This window comes from Rhinatrema bivittatum, chromosome 2 (genome assembly GCF_901001135.1).
Source record: "Rhinatrema bivittatum chromosome 2, aRhiBiv1.1, whole genome shotgun sequence".
Classification (NCBI taxonomy): Eukaryota; Metazoa; Chordata; class Amphibia; order Gymnophiona; family Rhinatrematidae; genus Rhinatrema; species Rhinatrema bivittatum.
In genome coordinates this window covers 250,170,859-250,192,399 of record NC_042616.1, presented here as the reverse complement: position 1 = coordinate 250,192,399, position 21,541 = coordinate 250,170,859, and the positions used below count along the sequence as shown (strand labels likewise).

Here is a 21,541-nt window from a genome sequence, read left to right as displayed (position 1 = left end):
CCCCCTCCCTATATCTCTAAGTGGTCGGGTGCATCTTTATAAAATGGTGGTGCTACCTAAGTGGCTTTATCTTCTGCAGAATTTGCCCCTACACCTTAAGCGTGCTGACCGGCTCTCCTTGGACCGCGCCCTGGGTAATTTTCTTTGGAAGGGAAAGCAGGCACGTGTGCCCTTGGCATGGTTGCAACGGCGGTGGGGTGACGGGGGCCTGGGAGTGCCCAATTTATATCTATATAACTTAGCGTGTAATATGCGTATTATTAGGGAATGGGTGCTGGACGAGGCTACCTTTACTGCTCTTGAGGCGGACAAGGCGTTGATCGCCTCGGTTGCCCTTACCTATGCAATGCAGGCAGAACACGCAAATTTGCCCTACATCTTTGTTCATTCAGCCAATCTGTGTCCGATTCGAAATGCTTGGGTGGCGCTTACCAAGTGGTTGCACCTGCCCCGGATTTGCGCCTATCTATTGCCGGTGGGGGGGAACCCTGACTTTACCCCAGGCACGCAATCCCGGGTTTTTCAGCGGTGGAGAACCAAGGGCCTCATTTATTTAGGTCATTTTTTCCATCCGGAGGGGCGTAGGCTTACTTGGCCGGAGCTCCAGGAGCGGTATGAGGTGGGGGGTAAAGATGTGTTCTCGTTCTTGCAAATGGACCATTATTTGAAGTCGTTGCCTTCGGCCTTCCTGCAGCTTACCATGTACCAGAAACTCGAGGAGGTACTGCAATTGACTGGTACTAGGGCGCCCTCTATATCTTATTATTATCGATCTTTAATTAAAGACCACAGTAGAGAGATCTTTGCACATCTGACTGCTCGATGGAATGTTGATGGGGAGATACACGTTACTGATTCTCTGCTACGTGTTTGTTTTAGGGGGGTGTCCAAGATCTCGAGTAATAGCGTTTATCGGGAAATGCAGTATAAGTTCCTGGGACGGGCATATATTTCCCCCCAAAGGGCATTCCAGCAGAGATTAGTGACGTTGGACTGTTGTCTGCGCTGCCCGGGGTGTGTTGGCACTTTGACCCATGCTTTTTGGTCGTGCCCGGGGGTCTTGCAATTTTGGACCTGTATTGCTAAGTTTTTGGCGGAGATATTGGGGGTTTCCATTCCAATTGCACCCACTTGGCTGCTGTTTGGTTATATTCCCGCGCTGCGCATTCGAGATCTGGGCACCCGTCTCTTCATTCAAAAGGCTGGGGTCGTGGGGAAACGTGTTATATTATTGCAATGGCGAGAGGTGGAACCACCCTCTTTTTGGGTGTGGAGAAACTTCTTATATACTATGATGCACATGGAATCCCTCTATTCGCGGGGGACACCCCGGTTGTGGACTAGGTTCTTGGACGTCTGGGAACCGTACCTACAGGCGCTTCCTCACAGAGCCCGGAGTAGAATCCTCACTGCATGACGTCGAGGTGCAGTGTCTACTGGATCTCATCAGACTTTGCATATTGGTGGTGCTGTGGACACTTTGGCTCTCGGGCCGATCAGGTTGCTTTATATGAGAGAGCTATGTTGAAGACTGGACGGAGAAGCGGCTGGGTGGATGGGAGGGCAAAGGGGGGGGAGGGTTCTGTTTTTCTTGTTCCAGCAAAGTTGGTCTCAGTGTTGCTGGGAGCGGGAGCAGAGTTAACCTGCACCCAGACGTTTGTTATTGTGTATCTTGTGAAACTTTAATAAAAATGTTTTAACATATTGGCAAATCGGCCCAAGTGCAGAAGGTCGCTCCCGGACCCCCGCTGGACTTTTGGCAAGTCTTGTGGGGGTCAGGAGGCCCCCCCCCAAGCTGGCCAAAAGTCCCTGGGGGTCCAGCAGGGGTCCGGGAGCGATCTCCTGCACTCGTGACATCAGGTCAAAGGAACCAAAATGGCGCCGGCGCTACCTTTGCCCTGTCATATGGTAAGGGCAAAGGGCCACCGGCGCCATTTCTCTTAACGCAGCCGTGGCCCGAGAGTGGGAGATCGCGCCGGGACCCCCCCACTGGACCCCAGGTAATTTAAAACATTTTGAGGGGTTCGGGAGGGTGGGGGATTTCTTTTAAAGGGTCGGGGTGGGTTTTAGGGTTGTTTTGGTGTGCCGGTTTCCCCCCTCCCCCGATTTACGATTTTTGAAGATAAATCGGGGGAATTGTTATTGTATCGCGGCTCTAACGATTTTTGATGATTTAAAATATATCTGACGATTGTTTTAAATCGTCAAAAAACGATTCACATCCCTAGATAAGAGTATCTTGGACTAGCATGTGTTGCACAAATTTTATGCAGTGCCCAAGTATGCACACCAAGGGAAAGACAAAAAAGGAGGCAGGGCGTGGGCAGGACAGGGTCAGTCAGATACTGTAACATGAAATATGCATGTAGTTATTTGCACAAGTGCGTGCCCAGGTCCCCTACTGCATAATTTTACTTCTGCTATGGATGGCATGAAAGTAATGAAACAAAAAAGAATGAGGCTAGTTAGCAAGGTTTTAAGGGTTGGGGCTATAAGGATGGCATATTAACTAGGGAGGTGAGGAAGTCTTATCCTTTACCTGGGCAAACTGGGAATGGACTGGGCAAACCTAATTGCATCGGCATGCGTATCTCAAAACATCCCCCTACTTATGCAGTAGAGCCAGCATTTGCGCATACATATATAATTGTGCACACATGCCAATTTAATATCATGCAAGCATATACACACAATTGTTATAAAACGGCTGCATCCATTGGCGTGAGCCAGTATATGCGCGCACACATGTATGCCCATGTGGTTGTGTGAAAGTTGCCATCATTAATGACAGATGTGTTTTGTCTCGTCATATTTTCTTAAAATGCTATACATCTTACAAATTCTGCCAGGGATCTGTAAAACTATAAGCACAACTATATATTTTATAGTCTGTGCATCTAAGGATGTTACAAGATAGGATGCCCTGCTTTCCACTCTTGCTGTGGAGCAGAACCAAGAATATGGGTGAACAGAGTATACAGGCATTTGCTCCTCCATCCTATGGGAGCCAAGTTTCCATAAGGAATGCGAGATTAGGTGATTCCTTGGAAATCATATCATGAACAGTGGCAATTTTGTTGTTGAGTAGTAGGAGTTTGGTATTGAGTGATATTGTGGGTGAGAGACCATTCGGGAATAAAGTGGGGGAGACCTCCAGTAGCCTGCCTGTGCTTGTCGTTACCCAAGTTGAGTTTGATGGGATAGATACAGTGATGGCACATTTTAGAGGTTGGGGGGATTGAGGGGTAAAGAAAAAGGCATGTAGGACGGGACCCAGAGAGACTGAAGCACCAGAAGAGAACCCATAACTTTTTGTTTCCAAGTCAAGCCCTGGAGAGAGTAGGTAAGCAGGAGGAACTCTACCAATAAACACTAAAATCTCCTCAAGAATTAAATAAAATCATTACCAAGGGCAATCTTAACTGATTTTTTTTTTTTGTTACACATTGTCTGTTTATTGAAAATTATTATTAAAGGAAAAAAAGTTGAAAAGAAGAATTTTACATCAGGAAACAATACAACATCAGAGAGGAACATGGGACACAGACTTACTGTATGCTGGGGATAATAAATCCTATACAGACAATATAATTTATTTATTTAAAATACTTATATTCTGCAACTTCCAAACAAATTTTGTTCAGAGCGGATCATATGAGTACGTACATAATATATTAAAAGGTGAGAGTCATAATAAAACAGATTGAAGACCACCACCTCATGTACACAACAATCTTGCTGATTCTAATTATCAATTGACTTATCTAAATTATTCTTTTTTTTTTTTTTTATTAGTTTGGTTGCCCTTTCAAGGGGCACTATCAAGTTGGCAAAAAGCAGGAATTTGAAAATTGCTGGCATTTTTATTTTTAGAACAATCATGGTGCAGCTGCAAAGATACGTAAGTCTCTGCTGCTTACGGTTGCAGAAGTTGCAGCTGCACCTTTTGTTAGTGTGAGACATTGCAGGGTTGCACATCATGCTCCTAAACATCACATTTTCATTATAGAGGTTTAAAAAAAAAAAAAAGGTATCAATACATAGATGCCAACAGGTAACCTTAGGAGAGCAAAGTTTCTTTTCTTTTTCAAATACCTGTTTTGCCACATCTGACAGAGTTGCCTCAATGACTACTGAAGCATTCTCCACATCTCCTCTCCCTGTCACCACCACACGTCCATGATTTTGCATAATAAAATACCCTAGCCTGGAATGAATCCTGTATTGAAAATTGTTATTTGAATGATTAACACACTTATGAAATACATTTTACATTACTTCTCCCCTAAAAACATAGTTTCTATAAAATAAAAAAGCTACATGACTCATACAAACATAAGAAATAATAATAAATTTGGGTGAGAGAAGGAAATTTAACCCTAACATTTTTCAAAGTTATTTATTTTGCAAGCATTAAATGTCCACTCCAATTAAGGAGCAGACTGGGATGGAAATTTCCTACCCCCTAGCCTAACCTCCCTTCCCTTCCCTTCTCCTCTCCTCCCCAACCCCTAAATCCTACCTTTTTGGGGGGTTTTTGTTTTTTTTTTTTTTAACAAACTTACTTCAGGGCCTGACCTGACCCTGCCTGCCCCTTGTAGAAAGGCCAGCACTTATACGCGTACAGGCCTTTACGCATATGGCCGGGCCTTTTGGAAAATAGGCTCGGCGCGCACGGCCTATTTAAAATCTACCAGATTTGATAAAATATAAATGAAAAATTGTCTCATTAAAAAATTTGTTGCAGTATGGCAGTTTTCCAATAAGCTAGCAAAAAAGGAAAGGACAACACAAGAAAAGCCCTCTTTCTGAAAGCTAAGGGCAAGATTCATGAAGGCTTTTCTCCCATTTTGTGTCTATGGGGAAAAACCCTTAGGGGTAGATTTTAAAAGGTGCGCACACATGGACGCGCCACTTTTATAACATGCAACGAGATTGGGCCTTGCGCAGTTCCCTCCAATTAAGGAGCGGGCTGGGAGGGAACTTTTCAACCCACCTAACTGACCTTCCTCCCTCTTCCCCTCGCCCCCTATCCCAGCTAACCCCCAATTTTTAAATTTACGTTTTGCTCCCTTCAGGAGCAGTAGCAACTTGTGCGTGCTGGCAGGCTGCTAGTGCACGCTTCCCCGGCACAGCAGCAAATGGCCGCTGTACTGACCACCCTTTCTCTGGGCCCAGCCCTTCGGCACGTAACGGATTACGTGCGTGGCCGGGTCTCTTTGAAAATGCGCAAGGCCCAGCCACTCACATAAACTATTTTTTTATATGTGCAGGGGCTTTAAAATCTACCCATTAGTGAATTAGGTCCTAAGTTTATTATAATTAAAAGAAAAAAACAAAACAATCTATAGTGAAATACAGAGAGACTTTAGAAGGAGGTTTTTGACCAGTGATTAAAAGTTGCCACATGTTAATTACTAACTTATAGACATTTATGTATCTCTGAGGTCTTTTTCTCTTTTAAAGAAATTTAATATACAAATGATTCAAGATAATTTTGATAAAATCTTTTTGATATAGTTTGTGTGTACAAGCACTGTTGTGGTTAAAATTCACAGTGAAGCGAATTATTTTATTCATTAAAAACTCTGCCAGGATTCTAAGTTATTTTAAATCAAGTTTCAAAATAATAAAAACTTTGAAACAGGAGGGCAAGAATGAGACTCCTCGTGGAGTTGCCCTTTCAAAATCTACCCATCATGGATAAAAGTGTGCACACTGTGAACAGCGATGAATACTTTTACTTATAATGAGGATAGAGGTGGGTAATGTTTGAAAATCATCCTAAGTGACCTGGTGAGTTCACGTTGGCCACATACCTGTTGCCCACAACAGTAACACCGACATGAAATCAGATGCTTAATATGTAACAATTACTTCCGCTCTGGAAACCTGTCAATTTTCCTTCTGCTCCTTTGGGCTTATTTTTTTGTGACTGCAGCAGTCTTCTCCTGTTCCTGTGAGTTTCCTGCTTAACCGGAACCAGGCCCTGGTGCCTGGTTACAGGAGCATTCATTCACAACTATTCAGAAATGTTCTCCTATTTCATATTCTGTGTTCCTACTTACTTTAGTCCAGTTACTGCAGTCCTCGACTAGAAGGGGGCCCTACTCTAGGAATCCTTTCTAAAAACCTGTAATTACGGGCTCTGAATCCCACCACTAGGTGTCACTGGTGAGTGATGAGTGGGATTCTCTACCCCAGAGGGGTAGGGGGTGCTCTTCCCGAGGCTGAGCAAAATGGATGCATAGTGGTGAAGCTCCCTCCTACTGGTTGGCCACCTTTTTGCATCATTGCATTGCCCCTAACCTGCTTTTGAATTATGTTCTGTGATTATTAAGCTGCTTGTTCAACCTGGATGGTGTCTAAGCGTTAAGACTGTGGATTTAAAGCAGTTTTCATACAGCAAACAGCCCTTGGAATCTCTCGAGGCTAATGGAGGGCTGTCTACAGAAGATAGTGAAAGTAGCGGTGGGGTGGAGCCAAACTCTCTTCACACTTCGGGACTTACTGATCTGCCATTTCTTGGCAAGATACGGGCTTGGTTTTTGGAAATCTGAGATGATATGAAGCAGTACAAGAAAGGGCTCTTAGACTTCATATCGGAGATAAGGAAAGATATGGCGGCTCTGAGTGCCTGCATTGATGACATAGACATTCAAGTTGAAGGTCATGTTGACTCTCAACCACTTATCGGTGCAGCAGAATTGACTACAAACTGAGACCTTGGTCCTTGCAGATAAACTAGAGGACCTTGAGAACTGGTCTTGCTGGTGTAATTTGAGGATTCAGGGGATACCTGAATCAGCGGATTATGAAAACACCATGGAAGCCGCAATAACAATTTGACTTTCATCCTCACTACCACAGGGGCTGAAACCATGACAGATACATCTTCTTCCTCTCTGATTAAAATAGAGCGTGCTCATAGGGCGCCGAGTCCTAAAATTAACAGGGCCAGGCACATTGTTCTCTGTCTTCACAGCTTTGCTATCTATAAGGACACTCGCAAGCAGTCTGAATGGCAATGAGAGAGTCACACTATCTTGGTATTCCAGGATCTCGCTCCATCTACTCTTTGCAAGCGCTTTGAGTTACATGATGTGACTTGCACGCTGAGAGACTAGCATATTCACTATTGTTGGTCCTTTCCCTTTGGGCTCCAGTTTACTGTTAAAGAGTCACTTACCGAGTGAAAACTACTACAGAAGCCATGGAAGCCTTCAAAACAGCGAACATACCTTTCAATTTTCCTGCACCTAAAATGGCAGCGGTCATGTCCAAGGAGGACACTCTCCCGTGATGGCAATGCGCTGGAAAAGGAGGCAGACTGTTGTAGAGATAATCCGAGAACTCTCACTCAGCTCTGGACTGATAGAACTTTTAGGATTTCTTGATTTTTTTATTATCTACTGGCAAAAGTTTTTACTGGTTTTGGTTAGGCCTGCTGAGGTTGGTGTGATCGTGAACAGGCATTTCTAAGACGTGGTTTAAGCAGCAATGTTTTGCTTTGAGTTTTACACTTTTATATTCTGCTAAGTGGGCATATGTTATTGGTTATATTTTACTATCAACTATTATTTATTTATTTATTTATTTATTTATTTAAAGATTTTTATATACCGCGGTTCGTTAGCAAACATCACCTTGGTTTACAGCGAACATTAAATTAGCAACAGGCTTTACAATAAAGTTAAATTATAGCAAAATAAGATTATGGACAATAATAATGTGATTAAAACATTAGATTAATACAAGATAAAACTCAACAATACTTCCAATGGGGGGAAGAGAACTGTAGGGTGGTGGGTGTAGGGATGGCTTGCAATTCAATCTTGGTCTGTCTCTAATGACCCCCAGGAGTAGATAGATTTGCTTGGTGGGAAAGGCAGATTGAGTGATGGGGATGATCAATTCTTATGGGAAGTGTTATGTGTTTTTTTCTCTTTACTGCACATTTTTTGTCGTGTTCGCCCGCACCTCTTACTGTATTTTACTAATGCATCCTCTTCAGGGCTTGGGGATCTGGGTTTGGGTTTTCTTTAATGGCAACTAGGATATTTTCCCTTAATGTTAAAGGGTTAAATTTGTATAGAAAACATCAACTTTTATTTAATAATCTCCTGTCTTACGAGGTTTCCATTGCATTCTTGCAGGAAACCCATTTGCGGAAGAGGTTTAAGTGTCTCCTCGATCACATAAGGACTACCCTCACCAATTTTTAGCAGCTAGCATGGCAGGAGCTGAATACACTGATGTGGCCATTCTAATTTCTAATTCTTTTTACCTACGAAGAGTTTAAGTTTCTGGATCCAGGCAGTCAATTTCTCTTACTAAAAATAAGGGTGAGTAGTGAAACTCTCACCTTGGTGAATCTATACTCTCCCAACCACGATCAAGGCACATTAGGTGATGGCACATATAATTACATATAATTCTCGGGGGAGGGGGGGGAGGACTTTAATCTTACCAAGTGTCCAATCGTAGACAATTCACAACAGTTCTCCACCTCTGCAGCACTACACGGTGCAGAAAAGTCCTTAATTCTCTGATATCTCATTGGAGCTTAGTTGATATTTGGAGACATAGATGCTCTAGAGCTCAGGTATACACCTTTTATTCATTGCCCCACAGGTCTTACTCCCGTATTGATCTGATATACTGGGTGAGCAAATAAAGGAGTACTTTCAGCTTCACGATCACATTCCTACGCCCAAAGCAGTGATCTGGGACTGCTCCAAGGCTGTTGTGAGGGGTCTTTTAATAGCCCGAGCGACTTATTACAAAGAAAAGAATGAGTGTAAACGGTTTTGACTAGTGGCAGGGGTTTCCCAGTTATCACAAGAATATATGCAGATCCAATCCAAATCTACTATCAGACTATCCATGGCTTGTTTCGAACTACAGTCCCTGGATGATGTTAAGGTGACTTATAGCCTCAAACTTGCTAAACAGGCTTACTTTGAAAGGGGAAGCAAGACCAGAAGATAGCTGGCAAGGCGCTTAAAAGCTCTCTCGATCCAGAATACTATCTCTAAAGTGAAAACGGTTCAAGGGGATATGGTTACTAAATCCACTGCAATTCGTAACCTTCATTTTCAGCTACCCAGAGATTCTGTCCCCTGTTTTGTATCTCCTCCCAGCTCATTCATCACAGTCCTAATCCTCAGCTGAGGTCATGGACCCAGGGCTCTCTTTGGAGCCCTGCCCTCAAGGACCCTAAATCTAGCCACCAAGTGCCACGGCTGCACCATGACCAGGGATTCCTTTCTCCCCAGGGGCTGAGAAGGCAGCCTGCCATGCAAGCCCTGACTTGGGAATCAAACACTATGTTCACGGTTCTATAGTGCTATTAACAGTCTAATTCTACATTACCTTTGGTGTATGTAGTGCAAGTAAATATTCAGCAAAATAAGGCACAAAGGGAAAAATGGGTACATGAAGAGTACAAAATGTTAAAATAATGTTCATTTTAGTGCTAAATAGCATTCACTTTAAAAAAAGAATGTCATTTAACTTTACAATTGAAATTACAGCAGTCTCTCGTGTACCTGGAACAAGAGGTCGTAAGAGCATGATCTTATCACATCTACAACAAACTTATGCTCTACTCTTCTCTCCATGTCCTGAAGGAAGGCAGATCTCGAAATGATTTGGGAAGGGAGGGAGAGGCTGAAACTAAACTATAACCCTGCGCAAGAGGTAGTTTAGGCAGACAGTGCAAAGGCCTGACATTCATTTGACAAAAAGCCACTGATGGGCATAAAATCAGATTTTATGCAGGTAAATGGTTATTACAAAATCAGCTAGGGCTAGGTTTGTGTAAAAAGTGTGCGCATAACCTATTTTACGCAAACTGGGTGGCGTTGGGATGGTTAGAACAGCAGGCTGAGAACCAGGGTTCAAATCCTGTTTCTCCCACAGATGCTCCTTGTGACCTTGGGCAATTCAATCCTCACTATTGCCTCAGGTACAAGCTTGGATTGTAAGGTCTCTGGGGCCAGGGAAATGCCTGCAGTACCTGAACGTCATCTGATCTGACTTGGCTGACCAGTCATTAAAGGCAGAATTAAAAAAAAAAAAAAGGTCCATATGCACGTTAACATTATGTGGGGAGTTATAAACATTACCCTCCCTCTGAACTACAAGCACCAAATCATTACAAGATCTGCCTCCCCATCACGAGATGGTGCTCTCTCAGTATTTAGGATAGACAGTAGGATGGATAACAAAATGTTCCTTCACAACATAAAATATCTTCATTCAATATAAATGCATCTGAAATTTGAAGAATTAAAGACAGAACATTGCAATTCACATTTTACCTAAACTATCTTTCACCTTATCCCTCCGATTGCAGGATATTATATCAAATATAGCATTCTTATGACCTGAGGTTTATGTACTCCTCATTGATTAGTGTCAGATTCAGATAACTTTAATCACATGACAATTTTACAAGTTTCATACATAATGACTAAAATAGAAAAAGGCTAAAAATACAAAATAGTAATAGTCAAGTAAAATTACAGGTTATGGGAAGTACAGTATCAGGGACAAATTTTAGGTTTTGATACGGATTCATACTGCCCCTGGTCAGATTTCACGTCTGGCTTGGTGGCAGGATACTACATATTTTGCTGCTAGAGCTGCTGTTTCTCTGTTTTCCCCCAGGATTATTCAAAGTTTTTTCTCTTTGTGAGAAGTCTTTGGGAAATTTGCATCTCTGATATCGTTGTATGTTACACAGATCAGAAAGAAATGCATTTTTGTTTCTAATTTCTCCAGTGTTGCATTGCCTGCAGAGTCTGGTCTCTTAGGATTTTCAGATTTGGTTTTTGTCTGCATCTTTTTGTTTCTAATCTGTGATCACTTATTCTGTATTTGGTGAGTGTGCAATTACTGTGTTGCAGCCCAGCTTGTTCTGCTTGCCAAACAGCAGCTCCCAACAGGAGGTATTTTGATGTTCTAGGGCACATTACAATATTTGCATTGCTATCTTGTAGGCCGGGTTGTAGTTTGAATTCTGGGTGTTAGTGCTGGTTTGACATGGCAGGTTTGCCACATCAATGCCGAGAGCACTTTTTCCAGGATTTTGTGTTATTTCACAGAGATGTCACCAACAAAGCCCAAAACCCCCCTTTAAAAAAAACAATAGAAGGGGGCATACTTTGAAAATGGTAGGATAGTAAGCCTGATGTTATAAATACCAGGGTCATAGCCACTATTTTTAGGGCTATGACTCAATGAATACACCAAGTTAATAATGGAAAACAATCCAATACATTTTTTTTAAATTTCCCTACTTTTTTTGTTTTTTAATACAATTAAAATGTCTCTTAGCTAACGTAACACATCTTTTGAGAGTATTCTGTAGAACTCACAAATGACATGCACGAGAGGTTTTGCAAAACATCCAATCATATCGCAATAAAGATAAGGTAAGTTTCCAATCGGTCCCTGTTTTTCTAGTTAAATGAAGGAAGACAGTAAGGAGCTTCCGGAGACGGCGGTCATGATGAACAACGCTCTCAGCGATAAGTACGTTTTTACTTTAGATGTTTCTATGCAGGATAGAGACTGTCTGTTTAATTTATGTCAATTAGAACGTTTGATTTTTACATTTCATGTTTTTCAAGTACCCTCTAGCCCTTGAAGCAGACGGAATGTCAAAACGGGCTAACTTCCAAATATAAGTATAACTGGTGTCTGTGAGCGCAGAGGTGCCGCTTGAATGTTTCGGTTGTGCTTTACTCCTATTATTGGAATAGTCATAAGAGGGCACTTTATGAGAAGCAAGAAGATATAGATAAGAGATATTTTAATTGCACTTGGTCTCAAGCCAAGATATGTATAGTCTAGAGTATGCTCAACTTCTTGTTTATTTAGTAAGAATTTGAATTGGTGTTGGAAATTTTTGGTCTATTCTGAAAAATCATAAAAAAAAAAAAAATGTTTTCCCCCAAGTTTACTTGTAGGGCCATTGCAGTAAATCTCTAGCAGGTTTGGATTCTCCTGTAGACCCTTCTGGGATGGAGAACAGAATCTGAATAAGGCAGGCATTGAAGTTTGGAGTAATTTAGTTTTAGCCCTGGGGCTGAAAGTGTTAATCTGGTGTTTTATTGTTGGCATCTCCAAGGATGTCTGATAAATTGCATTACTTTGGTATCCCTACAGTCCTTCAAAGGGAGTCCTTGAAAATTTTGGGATGGGGTACTGGGTGCTGGTATATGCTTTGATCTACTGATATATAAAAACCAAGTGTCAATCTCTTTAATGCCCAAGCCTCTTATAGCATAGTCAGCCTGGACTGAGCTGATCGTAAATCTACCCAGGGAGATATTTCTTTCTGTGCCTGTCAAAATATATTCTCCTAGAGATTTATACAGATTAAGGAGTCTCTTCTCAATAGCTGTTTTTTTGTTTTTCCTAAAAAGTCAAAGAAGGTTTATTGTTCTCAAATATGTGCTTGTTCCCCCTGGTTGGGAATATAAATCTAGTTTCTTTTGTAGGATTATGCCTGCAGCACTGGATGGGATAGAACACAATACTAAATGGTGAGTTTATGAAAAAAATACCACAAAGACAACTACAATAAAAATCTAAAAGGAAGTAATTTTTCATTTCTTTGAACTCACTACTGTGTGACAATCTTGCACATATTCCCTGATTGCATTAACCCATTATGTCCCAAATTTTTTAAGAAGCTGTCCTCTAAAAATAGGTCCCTGGGACATAATGAGTTAACTCTGAAGGAAAGCTACCATGCAGCTCACTGCCATCAGCACGGGCCTGGTCCAATGACCTAGCCCCACTACAGCTATTCAAAAGTTATAAGGGGATAGGACACTAATATTAGCTAAGTGACTCTACGTATCGAACCCAGGCGAACAACCACAACAAAAATGCACTCTAAAAAAAAAGGAAAAAACCCCACAAACTTGCTGCAAATGCCTTCGTGTGTTTTTTTTTTTTTTATGCCAAAGACATGTGCCTCCTGTGGATTCCAGGGTTAGCCAAACTATTTAATTCAGACCTGGAGAACACAGAATTTCCAAACCAGGCAAGTCATTGGATGTTATCAAAAAGGGATTATTCAATTTTAGACAGTTACCTATATAGGTCTGCCTGAATGTTACATCTAAAGATAAACTCTTCAGCTGCTTAACTGAACACAATTATTGGCTCCAAAATGTATCTTTTTTTTTTCCAGCAAGAGAAACTGTTTCGAAAGCTGTGAGGTATTTCATTGAACGAGCATTTTAATAATAGAGGATGCTGTATCTTTGATTTCAGGGTCCTTCTTCAGATACTTTGACAGGGAAAGCAGAATCAATGCCTTAAGAGTACATTTACATTTGTCCGGGAGGACAGTAGCCAGCAAACAGAATTTACTGAGCAGAGAGAGTGAAAGCTCCCCTCGTGTGCCCCTGCTGCTCAGACAGCGGGGGTGGAAGTGAGAGAAAGGGGCCACTCAAGCTTTGCCTGCAATTTTACTCACATTCAAATGAAATCTGTAGAAGTGACTTAAAAAAGAATCCATGATGCAGTGCCAGGGGTACAGCCAGGCTCCTGCAGTCAAAAGGCACAGAGCAGAATGGAGACGTGCTTCATGGGACAGCTGTATAAAAATGATACAAAAACCCCTCAGCAACGTGCACAGGGCCTCACGCAATAACCAGGCACCTGCAACCAGATAGTCTGCTATTTAGTTGCCAATTGAGGAGTAAAAACGTCTCCCAAATGTATTTAGCACCTTTTTGTCTCCAAATCTCAGATTGATAATGGCACAAATTTTCAGTTCAGTCAGTAACTGGCGAGGACAGCGACATACAGGAGGCTCGGAGTGTCCTAAATTAACAAGCAGAGGGGAAAAGCAATAGGTGGCGGCCGACTGTGCTTCACTTTGCCTCCGTAGTCAGCGCCAAAGTTTCCGGCCCCTGGGCTTTGCCACCATTCGTGTTGCTGGGTTTTTTGGCAGCCTTCTGGCACGGTTTTATGCCTTCTTTGACGATGAAAACCAGGTCAATTAAAAAAGCTAAACTTGCCAGAAATCCAAAGGCCTGCAAAACAAGAAAGAAAGATATTAAAAACTCTCAAACACATTTATTGTTCTGAAAAACCTGCTTTAAAGACATGGTCCATTCACACACATTGGCAGGTCTATGCTATTAAAGCATTGCTGAAATCATGGTTAATATGTATTAGAATGTAAGAAAAGCCAAGCTGGGTCAGACCAAGATCCATCAAGCCCAGCATCCTGTCTCCAACAGTAGACAGTCTGGGTCACAAGTAACTGGCAGATCCCATCAAGTAGATATCTGTTACTCACTCCCAGGGATAGCAATAGCTTTCTTTAGTCTACCTGGCTAATAAAAACCTCTTTTAAACCCCCTTTGACCATATACTCTAGCAAAAGATTCCTCAGTTTGACAATGCGCAGAATGGAAAAGTACTTTCTATGATCTGTTTTGAATCTGCTGGTTGTTAGTCTCATGGAGTGTCCCTCTGTTTAGTATTATTTGAACAAAAGGATAAATAATTCGTCCTTTATTTACCCATTCCGACCCAATCATGATTTTATAAACTTCGATCATGTCCCCTTCTCAGCTGTCTTTTTTCCAAGCTACAAAGCCCTAGCTGGCGTAGTCTCTCATCATAGGAGAGATGTTCCATCCCCTTTATCATTTTTGTCGCCCACCTCTGCACCTTTTCTGCTTCCGCTATGTCTTTTTTGAGATGGGCCGGCCAGAACTGCACACAATAACGAATATATGGTTACGCCATGGATCGATACAGAGGTGGTATAATATTTTCTATTTTATTTTACATTCCCTTATGGATCATTCCTAATATTCAATTTGCTTCTTTGACCACCGCTGCCATACTTATGCTTTTCCTGACTCCCCCAGAGAACTTCAGGATGTTTTTTCCAGGCCCTGGTCATTTTCAGAATCAAACTACTGTACTGCAGTTTGTACTGGATTGCTATCCTCAACAATACGTGCATTACAGGTGGGTCAGAATGCAGCTGCTAGGGTACTGGTCGGGGAAAACAGGAGTGAGCAGGGGTGGATTCCGGGTAAAGATCGGCCCGGGGATTTTCCACCCAGGCCGGCCCAGGAGATACCCCGTGGTCTGCCGAGCGCGGCCGTGCTCGGCAGATCACGTGACCAGAGCAACCGGCCCACCGGGGGATGCCCGATCCCCCGATAGGCCAATCCGTCCCTGGGAGTGAGCTTATGCAATACCTCCAATTTTGTAGAGGCTTCACTGGCTTCCAGTAGCCTGGCAGAGTAGATTTAAGATTCTCACAATTATTCATGAAGTGTTAAATGCAAGGGCTCCCTCGGTCTTAGTACCTTACTGAAAGGTATATAGTCCCAACGTCATCTTCATTCAGAGTAGGCATCTCCCTGAAATCCCTTCCCTAAGAGTCAGCCACCTAATGTGAAACAAGAGAGAGTGTACCTGTAGTCGGCCCTTTCATGTGGAATACGTTGCCTGCCTCTTTGAGGGATAAGCCATATTTGAAACATTTTAGAAAGAGACTTTAAAATCAGTTGTCTTTGCTGAAGCATTTGCCAGGTAATCAGACTATAATATGAGCTGTTTGTTTTGCTTAGTTAACGCAGGACAGCTAGGTTTTGTTATTTTTTTGATGTCTGTTTGATTGTTTGATTTTATGAATGGTCTGTTTTAACTCACCTTGGATTTTAGATAGATAAAATAAATACTGTGCTGGTCACACGATGCAGTAAAGGAGAGAGGAAGTATGCTGTGATCTCTCCTGGCACCCCCTCCTGTTTTCTATATAATTCTGCGACAGAACTCTTGGGTAACCCTGACTTGTTTATCCTACCTGTGGCGAAAAATCAACTCTAGCTTGCTGCATTGGATTTGTTACCCTAACCCTCCGATAAGGCTACCAAGACGATGAGAAATGAAAAGGAAGAGGCGAATGAATGGGAGCCCAAAAATGGTGGTTCCTCTGGAAGAGGGCCAAGGATCGAATAATCAGACCCGCGCACAGCTGAAGTAGCAGGGGCTGCAGCAACAGTGCTGGAGGGGAAGTTCGCTAAGGTTTATGACCAGATGGAAGGACTTTATGCTCAACTTGCTGATATTAGGAAACAGCACCAGAAAGCCGAATCTAGAATATCAGAGCTAGACCATAGAACACATTGAGTTAACTCACATGTGGAGACCCATTGTATAACCAACAAAACACTCTCTGTTGCCTAAAGACAAAAAAAAGAAGGTTGCTTTTAATGCATCCTCAAGTAGTTCATCAGAAGAGGAAGAAATGGAATGCACAACAGATAACAATGATTTTTTAGGGAACAATACACACAGTATAAAAAAAGGAAAAATAGGATGGAAAGAACAACAGAAGACATAGACATCGAACATGTGGACAAGATCCAGGGGGGCAGCCAGAGGGAAGAGAAAGTGATAATTAATTTATCCAATAACCCCCTCACTGAAGAAGAAGAAAAGGTTCTTAACCTTGGACTTTCTTTTGTTCCGACAGAAAGACATAATGCATTCCAGTTTCGAATCGATTTACAGCGTTTCATTAGAAAACTAATATTAAAAAACTTTTTTCAAAACAATACAACTATTAAAGATGCCAGCATTATCAGCAATCCGTCATCTTGGATACCTGTGTGTTCCATTCATCCCTTGACTGACTCTTTTCACCAATTAGTTCTTAAAGAAGTACAGATATTGGAAGATAAAAATGAGAAGTATACAGACAATTTGGACCAAAAATCCCGTTTAACTCTTTGCTCCATGTCAAATAATCCTACATATATAATAAAACCAGCAGACAAAGGTGGCTCTGTCGTTGTGATGAATAAAGAAGATTATGTTAATGAAATCAATCAACAAATAGAAGACAAGACCGTTTACTGTAAATTATCCAAAAATCCAACAGAGGAATTACAGAAAATTATAAAAAAAACATACTGATCAGGCAAAAGAAAAAGGTTTCTTGACTCAAAAAGAATATAATTTTTTGAATCCAAAACATCCAAAAGTACCAACTATATATATTCTCCCTAAGGTACACAAGACTCTTGAGAATCTTCCCGGACGACCTATTGTTTCCTCAAATGATTCTCTGTTGGAACCATTGTCCAGATTTGTTGACTGTTTCTTAAAAGACTTTGTTTCTTTGATTCCATCTTACATTAAGAACACAAGTCATTTTTTAAGAATCATTGAAGATATAAAAGATGACATTGGGGATAAATGGCTTGTCACTCTTGACATCAAATCTTTATATACCTCTATACCACAGGATGAGGCATTAAAGATTATAAAGATTTATTTAGATGAAAGAGAAAGACCACACAGGATACCTAGTGAATTTCTATTAACACTTGCTACTATTGCGTTAACCAAAAATATTTTCATCTTCCATGGCCGCCTGCGGATCCTTAGTATGTTACATGAAAGCGTTAGTTCATTCAAAGCCAATGAGGTGGCCAGGTCCCGGAAGGTGTGGCAACCTTACAGGGATTGGCAAGCACAACAGGGCCTTTGAGCCTTTCAACTATTACACTATTCCACACAACGCCCAGCTTTGTTGAAGTCCTCTTTGCACACGGTTTCTTCCTTATCCTCCTAAGCAGATGGTAGGGTGGGAGGGGGGTGGGGGGGGGGGATCTTGCGGATAAGGGAGTTGTTGCAAATTGTAATGTGACTAGAATGATATCTCTTGTTTTGATAACATGCTTTTATTGTACATGGTTTATACGTTCATGCTACAGTTGTATGTATTTTTTGCACACTTTCAATAAAAAACTTTAATTACAAAAAAAAAATAAATATATTTTCATCTTTCAGCAGAGATATTATCAACAAATTTCCGGCACAGCGATGGGGGCCACAATGGCTCCCTCGCTAGCTAATTTGTTTATGGCAGAATTTGAAAAAGAATGGATACATCACTCACCATTTTTTCAAAAATTTTCTTATACAAGAGGTACATTGATGATATTTTCATCCTTTGGAGTGGAAGTGAGGCTGAATTGATTTAGTTTTTTAAATGGGTAAATACCTGTGATGAAAAAATTCAATTCACTTTAACCTATCATTTTTGGAAAATCTCTTTTCTGGATGTATTTTTAGAAAAAAACAAAATGTGGAGCTCCAGTTACAAGTGTTTACAAGAAGAGTACAGATAGAAATACCATGTTGTATTATCAAAGTGCACATCCAGTGCCATTGAAGATGAGTTTACCATTTTCCCAATTTTTAAGGTACAGGCGAAATTGCTCAGATACCAACATGTACAAAAATCAATCTGTACAATTAATTAAGGATTTAAAAAAGAGAGGATATCCTAAAAAAAAGCATTAGTACTGGCTTTAAGAGGGCTCTCTATTACGATAGAGACGCATTATTAACATCTCAAGTTAAACAAGAAGATGCCAACATGGTTACCTGTGTAACTAAATATTCACCAATGTCAAAAAAGATAACACAAAGTATGCGCAAACATTGGCACTTAATCCAAATGGTCCCGGGATTAGAAAATCTTGAATTTAGGGCGGCTTTCTCAAGAGGCAGAAACCTAAAAGAAATTCTATGTCCTTCCACTCTGAAAGACAAAGTGGCTAACTTCATGACATTAGATGGCGAAACTCTGCAAGGCCACTACAAGTGCGGTCACTGCAAAATTTGCAGTCAAACAGTTGAATTAAAAGAATATAGCTGTACTAGAACTGGTTACACATACAAGCTGCGACACTTTACAAATTGTCAGACCAATTTTGTTATCTATATAATTATCTGCCCATGTCAGAAGATTTATATAGGTCAAACAACTAGAAATTTGAGTTCCCGTATCAGTGAACATAAAAGTTGTTTAAATAATAAAACAATCGCAGCACCGATTGTGGAACACTGTCTTTCTGAAAATCATAAAGTCCACGAATTATGCTGGTTTGCGATTGATCACATCAGTTTAGATTCTAGAGGTGGTAATCGAGAGAAATTACTATATCAAAGAGAACAAGAGTGGATTTTTAAGTTAGGTTCTGAGGAACCAGAAGGACTTAACAGTAAGATTGAGTGGAATAGTTTGATCCTGTAGTCAGAATTTCACTGCAATCATTTTCGAGTGGTTGGCCATTCATTTATAATACAAAGACACATATACGAATGATATTTTGAAACTTTACGGTCATCTGTCAACTATTTGTCAAATACAAGTTTCACGTAAGGACGTGATGTACGTCAAGGACGTTGTTAGCCACTTGCTGAATAAGAGTTTTACGTAAATACGTGAAGCACGTCGCAGATGAGCTCACTGATTGGTCACTTTTCAAATTTAGGGAGTACTATAAAATAACTATAGCCGCGGTTGTCGGCATTATGAAGCCCGTATGTTGAAAGACTAAGAGAGCTATGTGAGTACAAACAGATTGTTATATAAGAAATAAGCTGACATCGTAACAAATTTGTAATTTTATGTCAACTGCATTATTTCACAGAATCCGCCCTGAGGAAGCGTTAGGCGAAACGTTAACGTTGGCGGTGGCGTGCAGCACAAACTTGTTTAACATGAAGGAAAATTATAACAAGTTTTAAGATAAGTGCTTTACTATGATGTCGGGCAAAGAATTATTGAAATTCAAGATATGTTAATTCTGTCTCAAAAGGAGAAAGATACTAAATTTATGGGCTTTTAGTTAACATAAGTTATCGTGGCAATAAACGGCGATAAAATACATATGCCGTCAGTGTGGCAATAAACGGCGAGAAGAAAACAGGCTGGTGACAGCAGTCAGCATTTAAGCATTTTGGATTGCTGAGATATTAGCCAACACACCATGCTATTTAGCATGTTGCATCATTGACAAAGCTTGTTACAACCAAATATACGATATCGATTGTTTACATACAACGGGAATTGAAAAATTGCTCTATTATAAAGAGTCAAACATGTTTTTATAAAAAAAGAAAAAAAGAGACGTAATTAAGACCTATTTTTGAACTTACTGGTCATAAAATTTATGGTCAACCAGACCTTTTTTTGCCAGTTCTGAGGTCTTTGTCTCTTATATAAAAATAAAAATAAAGTTTGATCTTAACAGAATTTCAAAATATATGATAACTTATGTAGTTGTTACAGTTATTCTATATAATTCTGCATCAGAACTCTTGGGTAACCCTGACTTATTTATCCTACCTGTGGCGAAAAATCAACTCTAGCTTGCTGCATTGGATTTGTTACCCTAACCCTCCGATAAGGCTACCAAGACGATGAGAAATGAAAAGGAAGAGGCAAATGAATGGGAGCCCAAAAATGGTGGTTCCTCTGGAAGAGGGCCAGTGATCTGAATAATCAGACCCGTGCACAGCTGAAGTAGCAGGGGCTGCAGCAACAGTGCTGGAGGGAAAGTTCGCTAAGGTTTATGACCAGATGGAAGGACTTTATGCTCAACTTGCTGATATTAGGAAACAGCACCAGAAAGCCGAATCCAGAATATCAGAGCTAGACCATAGAACACATTGAGTTAACTCAGATGTGGAGACCCATTGTATAACCAACAAAACACTCTCTGAAAAAGTGGAGAATTTGGAAAATCTTTTCCATAGGAATAACCTCCGCTTTTTTCTGGTTATTCCATAGGAATAACCAGAAAAAAAGTTACCGAAGCTGAATTGGTGGGATCTTGGATGGCTCCGAGTGGAGAGGGCCAATAGACTCGACCAGAAGAAGCAAGATTTTTATATTCCTTACGTGGTAATAGTTGGAATTCTTAACTTTGCCCACAATGTAGCAATAATGAGAGCATACCGGCAGAAAGGGGAGCTTTTTTACAAATGGAAAGAGATTTTACTTCTTCACGACTACTCTGCTTTGCTATCTGTGGAGTGGATGGCCTTTGTACACAATTTAAGAAGAAATCCACATTGCTTTTGTGTTTCTGGCTAAACTCAAGAGTTTTCTATCAAGGAAAAACAGTTGTGCTGGACATTGTGGAGGAACCACGTTCCTTTTTGCAGAACCTGGATGATGCTCGATGGACTCTTGCTATATAAAAACTGCGCCTTGTGTATGGTATGCCGTGCTGTCTCAAATTATACAAGATTAAAACTTGACATAGAAACATGACGGCAGAAAAAGACCTAATGGCCCGTTTAGTCTGCCCATCACTTCCTTATGGCCGAGCGCACCGTTTAGCCCCCGTTTGGCCGCGTGTTTCTGACGTGCTATTATTACCCCTTATACTGTAAGGGGTAATAGCACATGGAAAACGCACGGCCAACCCCCCCCCCCCCCCGAAACTAATAGCGCTCATCACATACAAATGCATGTTGATGAGCCTAATAGTTAGTCACCCGAAATAAAGAAAGTAAAATGTGCGGCCAAGGCAGGCATTAAGTTCAGACGGCACCGGGAAAGTGTACAGAAAAGCAGAAAAAATTGCTTTTCAGTACACCCTCCGACTTAATATCAGTGATATTAAGTTGGAGGCCCCAAAAATTTAAAAAAAAAACCAAAACAAAAAACCCAAAA

General features: G+C 41.0%; 1 protein-coding gene across 1 annotated transcript in view; it reads right to left on the bottom strand.

The window, feature by feature from the left end:
• Positions 1 to 3,723: 3,723 nt before the first annotated feature.
• Positions 3,724 to 21,541, bottom strand: part of CMTM6 (CKLF like MARVEL transmembrane domain containing 6) — a 56,404-nt gene continuing 38,586 nt past the window's right edge. The window contains exon 4 of the mRNA XM_029589410.1: positions 3,724 to 14,063. Within this exon, the coding sequence (XP_029445270.1) occupies positions 13,902 to 14,063 (162 nt within the window). The 3' untranslated portion in view covers positions 3,724 to 13,901. The remainder of the gene's footprint in view (positions 14,064 to 21,541) is intronic.